This window comes from Xyrauchen texanus, chromosome 28 (assembly GCF_025860055.1).
Source record: "Xyrauchen texanus isolate HMW12.3.18 chromosome 28, RBS_HiC_50CHRs, whole genome shotgun sequence".
NCBI classification, from domain to species: Eukaryota; Metazoa; Chordata; class Actinopteri; order Cypriniformes; family Catostomidae; genus Xyrauchen; species Xyrauchen texanus.
This window is the reverse complement of record NC_068303.1, coordinates 40,694,091-40,706,997: the sequence shown is the minus strand read 5'-3', so window position 1 is coordinate 40,706,997 and position 12,907 is coordinate 40,694,091. Positions and strand designations below refer to the sequence as shown.

The 12,907-nt window shown below is 39.9% G+C and overlaps 1 protein-coding gene across 1 annotated transcript in view; it reads right to left on the bottom strand.

Annotated features, from left to right (window-relative positions):
* Positions 1-246: 246 nt before the first annotated feature.
* Positions 247-12,907, bottom strand: part of LOC127621847 (transmembrane protein 200A-like) — a 64,144-nt gene continuing 51,483 nt past the window's right edge. The window contains exon 2 of the mRNA XM_052095613.1: positions 247-2,246. Within this exon, the coding sequence (XP_051951573.1) occupies positions 753-2,228 (1,476 nt within the window). The 5' untranslated portion in view covers positions 2,229-2,246 and the 3' untranslated portion in view covers positions 247-752. The remainder of the gene's footprint in view (positions 2,247-12,907) is intronic.

Below are 12,907 nucleotides of genomic sequence, written 5' to 3'. Positions count from 1 at the left end.
TTCAGTAGGGCCTGTTCTCAATTACCTTTGGCAAACATGTAAGCAATTAGCATAAATAAAGAAGTAATTAAGAGCTTGAAGTCTGTGATTAACTAGACCAAACTACGAGACCTAGTTAAAAGGATAAATCAGATTTTTTTTAAGGATTATAATGATATTTTTTTTATATTAGAATGAACATTTTGAATGAATAAACCGTGTATAACGAAGTTGGGAACAAAAATAAAGCATGATAACATTGCCTGGAAGGGTGATCTTTATTCTAAGAGACAGATAAATTATATACATTGATAAGTTTTCATCAAAAATAGCAGTGTGTGTTTTAAACAATAAATTATTTAAATCCCCCATTGTAAAATAACTACTAGCTCTGGTACAACACACATACTGCACTCAAAACAGACAATAGGTCCTGTCTGAATGTTAACAAAGATAATACAAACACATTTTAACAGCTTTAAGCAACCATTTGGTTATTGAGTCGCTTGCTACCCACACATTTATGTATCATTACTGGTCACATTTTGTATTTCGTGCACAATGACGATGGCAAATCTCATTCGTCTGAAATTCAGTGAAATAAAAAGCAGCACAACTGCCTTATTGTTCTGTTCAATGATTGCTGTATGTTAATTAACAAAACATTTTAAAAGACAACACATACTCTCTCTGTATGAAAATCAAAAGTCGTTGTGTAGACATTTGCCTTATGTGTGTCTATTAGCTATTACCGCCTTGAGATTAATTCGATTTTAAAATCTGGTCTCTGAGGTGCCTCTCTTTAGACTACTGCTTATAAACTCATCATGCTCAAAGCTCAAGTTATTGTGAGACCTGGAGATCATAAGAAGTTTCTCCTTTTTAGTGTAGTCCTTCTTCACGGCCACTGGGGGCACTATTAGCCTGTCCATATAGTCCTCTTTGTTCTCCAGTTTAGTGTATCCTTTACTATTACTGCAGTCCAGTCTAGGCCAGCTAGGGTGTTTCCTTTGTTCAGGATGGACAGTCAGCATTGTGGACTCTCTCTCTAAATCCAGAGATTTGGAATGGGCTGACAGTACGTGGAGGGAGTTATTGGAACCAAAATCTTTACGAGCAGCTCCCGGTGACAGGAATCTACCACTGGTGGATTCAGGAGAAGATGTGGAGCTAGGGGATTCTGTTGCCGAATTGCTCCGGAGAAGCTGGGCACTGGGACGTTTGAAAGCTTTGGTGATGTCAGGAACAGGGACTGTTAAAGATTCCATTGATGGAGGTCTGGAATGGTCCCTGTTCTGCTCCAAGTCCTCAGTGATGCTTTCAATATCCGGCTCATCGATGACACAGTTGTTGAGTTTGATGACAGGCAAAGTGAAGGCGCTGATGGAGGAGGAAACTATGGACCGCGTTTGACATTTCTTCAGTGCACCACTCTTACCCTCCCACTGTCGATTGCTCTCACAGTGGAACCCAAAGAAAGATTCAGTTTGGTCTTTGTAGGCAGGTGACAACAGGCTTAATCCACCTTTGGCCTCACTCATTAGACCCTCCTCATCCTCAGAGCTGGACCTGTGGGAAAATTGGAGTTCACTGTCTAGTCCAGAGAAGGACATTAGCGTGTTAGCTGCGAGCCTTGAGGAAAAATGACTGTCCTGACCGAAGGAACGGATCTCTGTGTCTGCATAAGAACCCATGTAGGCCCCATTCATACATTTCTGCTCCTTTATCCGCAGACTGTGTATGTCTATGACAGTCGAGTACATGTCCCTCATGTGGATAATCTTGGTCTCACGATCTCTGTTCTCATGTAAGATGGCATTTGCGCAAATAAAGATAAAAATCCCAATTCCCATAGTGAAAGGACCCAACATTTTCATCTTCTCTGAATGCAGGTGCTGCTCAAAGAATTGTGTCAAAGAGCCAATCTGCTCTCGCCCAACCTTTGTATTATTCACAAAGAACTTGCTTTCTGGTGCTTTCTGGTGGTCCTTGTGAGGCCAGTATCCTAGAACAGCCATCGCAATACCTGCCATTAGGATCAGCACTCCCAAAACCAGAAAAAACCCTGATGCCGAATAGAGTCTGATCTTCCCTCTCACCACCACAACATCAGCTCGAGGTTTACGCTTAGCGCTTTTCTTCTCAGGTGCAGGGGTGGGGCTCTGGGATGGCAGATGATACTGAGAGCGGGTGGAGTCTTGTCTTTTTAATGCTGCAAGCCCCGTGATCACCCCTCCCGTTGCAATCATTGCTACGGCAAAACAAGCCTGCAAAACAAGTGAACACACAAACGTATAAGCAATCTTGAGGCGTCTGCCCTGTTTTAATAGCTTTTTCTTTGATCTCTCTCTCAATTCTACTGTAGAATACTGTAAGCGTTAGGGGTATATTAATTTAAGGAACTTCCCACATTTTTTCACACTGGTAGGAACTTTGCTAGCTAACTTTGCTTCCATGCTGGTCTGTTATCTCAATAGCTGCTTAATTATGTAAATAAGAGAAACGTACTGAATCAGTTTTGCAATGCTACACAGAAAAACAGGGCCTCTCACTGTCTTGCTCCCTCTGCCTCTGTAAATGCAAGTTTCAAATGAATGATTAAATTGCACTCTGAAAATTTTATTCTATAAATAAAACACTGAAGCATAAGCCAAGAATAACTGCCCGTATGGCAATGTGATTTTGTCAGCCAAGGGAAGCCAAGTATGCGAATACAACAAAGAACAATTTACAAATCCAGCATGGTAATTCTTTTTGCAAATCTACGAAGGTTATAAATATCAATTCAAGAACTAGGAACTAAATGTAAATGTTTATTATCACAATTTAAAGTATTTGTTGAGAAGAGCCATTGTGTAAAAAAGATGAGTACATTGCATGTTACAATATAACTTTCAGTCACAAATCCCCTGTTGTAAATGTAACTGGCCATGACTATTCTAGTGCGCAATATGTATGGTGACATTTTTTATCAAACGGAAGTATTGAAATCACAAAGACATACACTTAACTCGGCCTAAAAATCAGTTCTACTGGTAATTTTGCTTTGGCTGTGAATGAACTCAAAGAGAAAGCACAAAGGGCATTTAATGCAATTAAAAATACATTAAAATTGATATTCCAATTAGGATCTGGCTCAAAATATTCAAATCAGCCATCAAACCAATTGCATTATATGGCAGTGAAGTGTGGGGTCCACCTGTAAAATGTGACTATTTAAATTGGGAAAAACATCCCATTGAAACTCTGCATCTGGAATTTTGTAAAAGAATCATTTATGTCCAAATAAAAGCCCCAAATAATGGATGCAGGGCAGAATTAGGCCAATACCCTCTCTTTTTGAACATTCAAAAAATAGCCATTAAGTTCTGGAAGCGCCTAAAAACAAGTGATCCCAACACATACATTATAAAGCCCTTAAGTACCAAGAGTTGAGCTCAGTGAAGAGTCCCCTATGCCAGCTTGTCCTGAGACTGACTGAAGTCACACCTGAGGAGATCGGCAGTCTCAGAATAACTGCACACTCACAAACATTCGGCCTAACCAAATTATACACAAAGAAAAGGAAAAATACCTAGCGCATTGGACAAACACCATTAAAAATCAACACAAACTGGAATGTTATTCGGCACTAAATCAAGAGTACACGGTTGCAAACTATCTGACCACAGTGACTGACAGAAAATTATGAAAAGCACTGACGATGTACAGACTCAGCGAGCATAGTCTGGCTATAGAGACGGGCCGCCACAGACAGACATGGCTGCCCCGCGAGGACAGACTGTGCTCTCAATGCAACATGGGAGTGATTGATACAGAACTGCACTTCCTCACAGAATGCCCAAAATACCAACCAATTAGAATATGCCCAGATTTCAATGAATGTTCCCCGACACAATTTTTTTTTAAATTCTAGGTGAAAAAGAAGAATGTACAAACATAGCTGCAAGATTTGTAGTATCCTGTAGAAACCTGAGGGACAACCAGAACTAAAATAAATAACAATACATGGTGTATTGATGACCTCTGACCCCAATCCCCTACCCCTGTTTCCAACGCTATATAATGTTGCATTAATGCTGAATGTTATTTCTTTATAGTTATTATTGTTCTCGTGTCCTAGTTCAGTTCCTGTTCTGTTTTCCTGTGTAATTGCTTTGGCAATACAAAATGTCTTTGTCATGCCAATAAAGCTCATTGAATTGACACACACACACATCCTTGAGGCTCACTGCTCTGCTCTCAGCAGGGTCACTGGGCATAGATGGATACTACACATACAAGTATACATAGACAGTGAGTGTATTTACATGTGCAATCTTACACTGATAATGTTTAATGAGCCTGTAATGTAATGTCATGTAACTGCAACATATGAAAACTATGCCCTTTTAACAGAGAAAAGGTCAATAAAATGCACTCAAAACCAGATTGGCAAACCTAGTCTTCTGCTTTTTACCCTAATTTATCTTTGCATGTACAATAAATGCCTTTCTCAGTGTTCTGTCAGCTTATTCAATGTTTTATTGTTGTTTATTAATTTGCATGTAAACCATTGAAACTTGGTAGCTATCCAGTTTTGAAGTACAAGCAAATGCACTTAAAAAGTTACATTCCAGTACATTCTTCTTTGGCCTTGCTGCATTCCTGTTTAGGGAAGCATTTGGTTGTTATAAAACAGATAGTTCCAAATAAATTCTTATTGGATGAGGCACATTAAAGCTGTTGTAGAATAGCTTTTATACTGTATACACACCTGTGAAGTCACATCAGTTGAATTTTATGTCAATGTACCAAAGTGCTTATGACCTTATGAAATATATTAATTTTCATAAATGTAGGCTAATGTACTGGATTACTTTGCAGAACTGTTTATTCTGATTCTGATTGTTTATATCATTTTTCATAAATTCAACAGTTTTTTTTAACTTCAGTGTCTTTTATCAAGTTTTTGTTCCCACTGTTTTATAAAAGCAACACTGTAGTGCATTACTTTTTATTAGGAACTTCAGCTTTACGTTGTGCCTGACATCACATTGTGACAGTAATTGTTTTTTTAGCAACCACAAATGAAACCGATTCAGTTCTTGCATTAGCTACTCACAATGTTCAATCCATCTCTGAAAGTAAAGGGGATAAAAGTCCCTTTTTTGAATGTAGAATAAAGTCTAAACAATTACATGTTTTTCATGTTTGGTGAAATAGCTGTCATTAACAAATGACCAATTATGAATAGGATGTGCTAACATAAGAAGTCTGCTTTGGGCCAATCACAAAGTTCTGAAGGAGATGACACACTCTCAGCCATTTAATGCATGTGACTGTGGAATAAAAAATTTCGATAAATTGGACAGAGAGTGAAACTAAAGTGAAAAGTAAGTGATTCTGTTACGATAAAATAAATAGCCTCCTTCTGGAACAAAGTATACACACAGGACCAAAAACGTTCTGGCAAATGACACCAAAGAGTTTAACTGCATTTTGGTGCCGATGCGTGAATAGTAGCAAAACTGATAAAAGATGGAAAGCTGTTGTATGTGTGAATAGTAGATGTGGTCCACTCACCAGAAAAGGCAAACCGGAATTTTACTGCAATTAAACTGGTTTCATATGGGACAGTGGCTATTGTTTGCATGGCTACTTAGCCAACTAATTAAAAAATGTCCTCAAGACAATGATGAATTTAAATATCATATTATATATTATTTTTGAATCTCAGAAAAATGTCCAGGATATGACTATAAATAATTATATTGGAATAAATTCTATTTATAGCTGAAAGTATATTCTTTTAAAGCTGAAGTATGTCATTGCTGTGCCACTAGCGCCACCGAACGCAATTGCAAAAATAAACATTGTTTTCAAATCAGCTTTCTTAATAAAAAAAAACCACTTGACTTGAATATGCTGTGCCATTGATCAAACAATCAGATAGTCCCGCCCCCAAATCACACCACTGGTTATGTTATTGTCTATCTTATTTATTTTTTATTTTTTTTTAATTGTATTTTATAATTTAAATAGAAAGGAGGCGTGTATGTGCGGAAAAGAACGGAAGCATAAGCAGTAGTTCCCACAGGGAGACTTCTAGTAGCTCCATGCCTTTCAATCAATTCGGGTATCTCATCAAATCATAATCCAGCCTCTGTTCATCTCTTGTTATGTCGCTGTTTGTTTTCACGCACGTGAGTGGAACACACACTATGCATTTGCTCTCAAGTAAACAATCGCTAAATTTCGGATTATATACATCGAAACGCATCCATCTCACATGCTTTTCCTTGCTTCTCAAGCAAACAGTTGACTTAACATTGGATTATACATCTTCAGTTTACTCACCTTGATGTTTCCACTCCCCAGTGCAGCTCTTCATCAGAAAGATAAGCTAAGTCTCCGTTCATTCTTCTAATGGGGTTTAAAGTTGTTTTTTAAAGTTTTACTTTTACAAGTTTAGTTGGCCAACACCGATTTTCATGCAGCGGGGAAAATTGCATGTTCCGGCATATCGTGGCCTCCACGTGGGATAACTTAGTCCACATATTTTGCTCATCTGTTTTCAACTGTGTTTGCATGTCATAATTCTTCAAAGTTTATATATCTTTAGTGTTTTTCTGTAGCTGATTTCTTTTTTTTTTACTGTGTTATGTATCGGTCTAAGCAGCTAGGCTTGTTGTTTTTTGTCACATTATTCTTAACTCTTCCTTCTATTCATTTTGGGTCTATCTCATTTCTCCTTTAGGGGAGTTTTATCATTGCATGCATGCCTCCTGTCACATAGGATGGGCATTGTACAACTATACCATTTAATTACTAAAGCATCAGGGCATTTCCATGAAAATGTCAGCCATACCTTGGAAAAAATGCCAGTTTTAATCTATTTTAATTCATCATGCAGCCTTGATGGACATCATAACAATGATGGGTCAATGTCTGCAGGTTTCAAGGCTTTTATGATGGTTTTTACTCATGATGTAAGTCTGATTTCACAACTGTTACATCCAACAAAGAGATGTAATGTCCGTAACGCTGGTTCTCCCTATTTATGTGAGTGGAAGTTGGATTTGCATGATCGTCCCCTTTCACCTTCTGTAGCATTTTATTATGTCTTTTGTAACATTGCAGTGCATTTTTATTTGTAATTCTATTGGTTATACTGCTTTATACTTTTATTTTGGATGATGGCATTGTTTATCTTTGCAGGGGTATTGCACAAACATTGCTCACTATAGCTAAAAATTGGTTACCCTGACACAACCAATACCCCCCCCCCCCCATTTCCCAAATGCTCACCCAACTTGGGGCTCAAATACCTCAAGCAATGTTATCATTTACAAGGGTATTATACTAACAATACTCCCCCACCCACATCTCCTTAAAAGCATCATTATCCTTTTCAAGGGTATTGCACAAACAATGCTACCCCACCCTCATACTCCTCAAAAGCATTGTTATTATTTTCAAGGGTATTGTACAAACGATGCTCCTCCAACCTCATACTCCTTATGTGCCTGTCAGGGCCCAACAGTGTCATAAGCATCGTTATCCTTTTCAAGAGTATTACACAACTTTGCCACCATTTTCAGGGCTCGGACGCACCACAGAGCAGTGTTTTCAATTCCGCAAAGGTATTGCACAAACAATGCTCTCTCTTGCAAGACTCAACATTTAATAAAGCAGTCTACACTTCTCAAGGTATGGCACATTTAGTGCTCATTTTGTAGCGGTTTAGTCGCAATGTCATATCCAGGATTATGTTCAGAATCTTTTACATATTATTTCTCTTTCAGATTTATTCCTTCTTCTGAAGATCTTGCTCCAGATTCATACTAGTTCTCCTCTTCTCTTGGGGGATATAGTTAAAATTATGTTCTAATTTCCTTTTGGGGTAAGCTCCTCTCCCCTGCCATCATCACTGTCTGGCAGGATCTGATGGTTCGAGTGCTAAATCTGAGCACTGAACCATGGTATTTTAAATACTCAAGATGCTCAATTTCAGTGCTAGTTGCGTCTGCTAAAATAGATTGTGGTGGTTAGTGAATAGATGCATGCTTTTGTGCTGAAATACCACGTGCAAAAATGGCACAACTGTTTAGTGAATCTGCCCCACAGTGTTTACGATTTTCAAGAAAATTAACCTGTGATGAATAACTTTCTAGTAGTTGTCTCTGCATATAAAACTGGGATAGGAGAAAGTCCTCTAACACTGAAAAAGTTATATACTTCAGCTTTAAGTCACATGTCTCTACTTATTAGAAAATGTAAATCTCTTCAGTCCAGTCAGCCAAAGCCAACACTGTTTACAGGTAGATTTTGTTAAAAAAAAGTTTAACATCTGAGGAGGAATACGAGTTAAAAGTATACATTTTTGATTAACCAGTCAAACCAAGTCTCCTAAAATGATGGCTGATTGTTAACACGCAGTCTGCAGGAACTAATAACATTCAAGACACTGAAGGCGAATCCACCCAATGCACCCTCACACACCCGAACAATTTTACAGTCTAAGAGATGGTATGAGTATTTTATCCTTTTAATGTTGGGTCTTTGGGTAAACTCATCAAATCTCAAGTTTGCATGTTAATACAATCCTTGAAAAGGGTAAAGGTAAACAGATTTGACTCTCTGTCCAATACTTGACCTGAGCTCTGAATACCCCCCAAAAATATGCCAATAAGTATTGAGACAGCGAGTTGTTAATGTTTACAACTCCATGAGATACTAACTACAATGCGCTTGGTTTAAATGCATAGATATACTAAATTATCATTAATCAACATCTCTATGATTCTTCTCTCCTCCAGAAAAGGCAAAAACTGAAAGCAACAAGCTCTGAGCTTTATTGGGTAAGCGGGAATGAAGTGTTAGATAATAGACCCAAGCCTTTGAAACTTGCCAGAGGTGGCCAGAGGATTGGGAAATTATTAAGAAATGGAGAACTAGAGGATTGAACTTGGAGATAGTAGGGAAGAAGTGAAGATGGAAGCACTCTAAAAGCAGTGGCAGTTACGGCCGCATAGAAATTCATTCTCATGGGAGCTGATATTGTACCGTTGGAATCCACGACACCCAGAACGGGACGGTCCAGGGTACCATGTTATGCCTGGGAAGGACTGGCCGAACTTGACCTGAAGCCACCTCCAGATGCCAAACTTTTGAACAGGTGTGCTGACTCTGCGATTCAAATGGGAGAACCCCACTGACGTAAGGTTCATGCAGCGATTTGAAGGTTAAGCCCAGCATGCATTCAAAAGGGGACATCTCTGCATTCCAACAGAAAGGCCCTCTCAGCACTTCGAACAGGAGAGCCCATGGTACATATAAACATGTGTTTGCTCCCACAGCATTCGAATGGGAGAGCCTGTGTTAAATTCGAATTAAATGACTAATGCTGATTTCGAAAAGTGCCCCCCTCTGCGATACAAATGGGCCAAATCCTCAAGTACAGCATTTGACGGGAAATCATTTGTTTTATGTGAAAATTATTTATGGTGTATTTAATGCTGTATTTTAAATTAGCTCAAACTGCGGTACAAACAGGATGAATCTTCAAGCAATGGACCACACAGCGTTCAACAGGAGAGCTTATTATATTTGTATGAAAATTATTAATGCTGAGATTCTGGCTTATGGCAAACAGTTTAGCTGAAGCAGCCTGATTGTTGTCAATCACTAAAGTGGGTAGTGATTAACTTGGAATAGTTGGAGGCATAATATGAGATGGTTAAGCAGAAAACACATCACAGTTACTGGGCCATGCTTAGTCGCATGGCCCAAAAGACATGCCACAGTTGTGGCACTTGGATGGCACATTGTGCTGCTTAGGAGCTGTATTTAGCCAATAGCTGAAGCACTGCGGCTGCGGTGTTGCCAGGCTTAAAATCACTGCCCAAGGAGACGATTTTGCAGTGAGGTACCAGGACAGTATGTATTCATTGGAGGAGAAGGGAACATACAGTTGCAAAGTTGGGGCTTATTACAGCTGCTGGTAAGCACAGATGAAAGGGGTTTAGCAGAAGCACTGTAAAATACTGCAGAAGCAGTGGATTAGTTACACTAAGAGAATAATAAAGGTTTCTGCAGGAGCACTGTGGTAGTGGAGTTGATGAGATAATCATAAAGGGAACAGAGAGTGAAACACTGCTGCAGAGTGGAGTAATTGGGGAATTATATTAACTCTTTCCCCGCCAAACACGGAATTTTCTGTGTTTTATGAAAAAAACGCTTCCCCGCCAAACACGGAATTTTCCGGGTTTCCGTGTTTTAGGTGTTATACGGTAAGGAAGACCCCTCCGCATGTTTTGAAAGAGTACGCAACTCTTTGATCAAAGAAACAGACTGCGATCGTCTCAAACATGAAGTGGAGTATTGAGAAGCTCAAAATATCAGACATAAACATGCCCTTTTATCAGCTTTTTGTCTGAAATATTGTTTTTTGACCAAACCGACCTCTGTTCAAGTCGCAATAAAAAAAGAACAAATGAAGATAAAATAAAATCATTTTTTTTGCCTAAAAGCAGAGGCTCAGATCTTTATTGTGATATATAGCATCTTCATATATTCATGGAAGAAAATATTCTGCGGGCCATTAAAGTTTAGCGAAAATCGTCAAAAACCCTGGCGGTGGCTGGCAACTTTTTTTTAAAAACGCTGGCGGGAAAGAGTTAAAGGTGCTCCTGTGGGTGCAGGTAGTGAAGCACTGCTTCGTCAGTAGAGAAAAAGAGATGGGATAATAAAGGAGCTCCTGTTGGAGCAGAGAGTAAAAAGCTGCTGCAGAAGAGGTACTTTGGACGGTAGAAGGGTGCTTTGCAGGAGCTGAATGAAATCACTGCCACTTACGCAAATTAGTTAAGTAAAACTAATCGAAGTGAGAGCTCACTGGCTTCACTTCCTGCTTCGCCACTCTTTGGATGCTTTGCTTACTGCTCCGTACTATGATCTCTTGCTTTTGAATTTTAACCTTTAATTTTCATATCAGCACCCATATGAGCACAGTGCTCAAATTAAATAATTTGGCACCCACACCAAATCTCCAGACTTTGGGACTGAAATATTACTACAAAAGGGGATTTTCAGTCAAAGCGAGACCCAAAGGTGCTCGAGACATCCAACTGTCACGAGTATCACATGTAGCAGCATTTGCATCTTCCATCCCAGATATGGTTATGACCCGACTGGCTAATATTGATATTCTTCACCATCCGACACATCTTGAAAATAGATTTCAACAATTAATGTATGTGGCCAAAGAAACCTAAAGTGTGATGGGACATAGATCACATCAGACAGCAGCTAATATTGCAGCTAGCATGTGCTCAAGGCTGAGCAGGCATCAGAGTTCTGTTCAGATCAAATTCAAGCCCAGCACTCTGATAGTGGGTGAATCCATTATCAGATATATAGCAGCAGGGCTCCTACTACTTGCTGCCTTCCTCGAGCAACAGTGTTTATGGATAATATAACATTTACAGAAGATATAACAGTAATATGTAAAATATGCATTTGTGGAAATGCCTAACTTGAAATGCCAATGGTAAATAGGGTAGTAAACGAATAGTTAAGTCAGAATAGTAAAACGGAGCTCCTGTGGGAGCAAAGTGGGGTATTTGAGAGCATGGTAAAGGAGCTCCTGTGGGAGCTAGGAGTGGGCGGACTGCTGTGTTTTCACTGCTGTGAAATCACCTGTAGATGGACTTAGAAAACATTTGTGGGTCACAGCAGAGAGAGAAAGAAGCTTTGATTGAACTGATGGGGAGATGAACTTGATCAGTTTATTATTTAGGAGGCTTAAATAACAGAGCCATCAGATAAATCATTTGCTGCATGATTATCGGAGCTGCGTGGCAAGGTGATCTCAAATGCTGTGAGGAGGAAAGATGTGGGGAATAATGAGTTGAGATGCGGAGCTCGACCCACTGCTTGTGGAGCCACACTCAGCTCGAGTCTGCTCAGACAGCAGCTGTACACAGCCAGAGGGAGTTGTAGAATGGTCAGTGCGGATGCTGTTGCAGCAGCGAGCTCACACCAACAAGTCTACTTGGGTTTGCAGAGAAGGAAATATGTTTGTAATTAGAGTGGTCATTTGACTGGAAGTTTGCTTATTGCGTGAATAAAATGAGCTGCAGAGTGAGGTGATCAAGACTGAGAGGAAACACCTGTGTGGGAGAGCTGGGTTGAAACACATATTTGCATTGGACATTTTTTTTAATTCAATTGCTAATCTTTTGATTTCCTCACCTTAAATTAAAGCTGTAATAGAGCTCAAGTAATGTGAAGCCAGAGCAACTCCCATTCATGGAGGCAGCCTCACGCTACAGGGACTGCTTCCGGAAGCAAAGTTAAGATGAGAGGACCTGCATACAGCCATAGGGATCTGTACCATAGGTTTACAATGAAGCAGTGGCCGGATTGCAGAGACAACTTCAACTCCAGGGTCTGCTTTGGTGAGGAAAGTTTAGAATGAAAGACAAGGCAGAAAACAACAGTTAAAGTGGTTGCTGCCATTGCTGTGGCAGCTTTGTTGAATAAATTGATAATTGCGATGGAAGATCTTATCTATTGAGGGCAAATGTTTAGCGCAGAGTAGTCGGTCATCCAAGTCTGTCACATTGATCTGTTGCAGGCAAGAAGGCAGGGCCAAGAACTGTTGCAGCAGTTAGGTAACCAGTGGTTTATATATATTTATATACTCACGAAGTCGTGGAAAGCCCCGCACTCTGCTCGCCTAAAGCCTTCTTTTTCTTCCTCGCTCTCCTCAGTGGACGGCGCGAGAGAAAGAGGCTACAAGGCAACTCCGCCCCTCGAGGAGGCCGTGGCCAACCATCTGTGCCCACCCTCCACCGCTGGATGGAAGGCCAAAGCTTCTCATCCCTCGAAGCCCTGCAGATCCACGTCAGCTCTCGCCGGTAGCGCATACGCCGCCGCCGGCCAA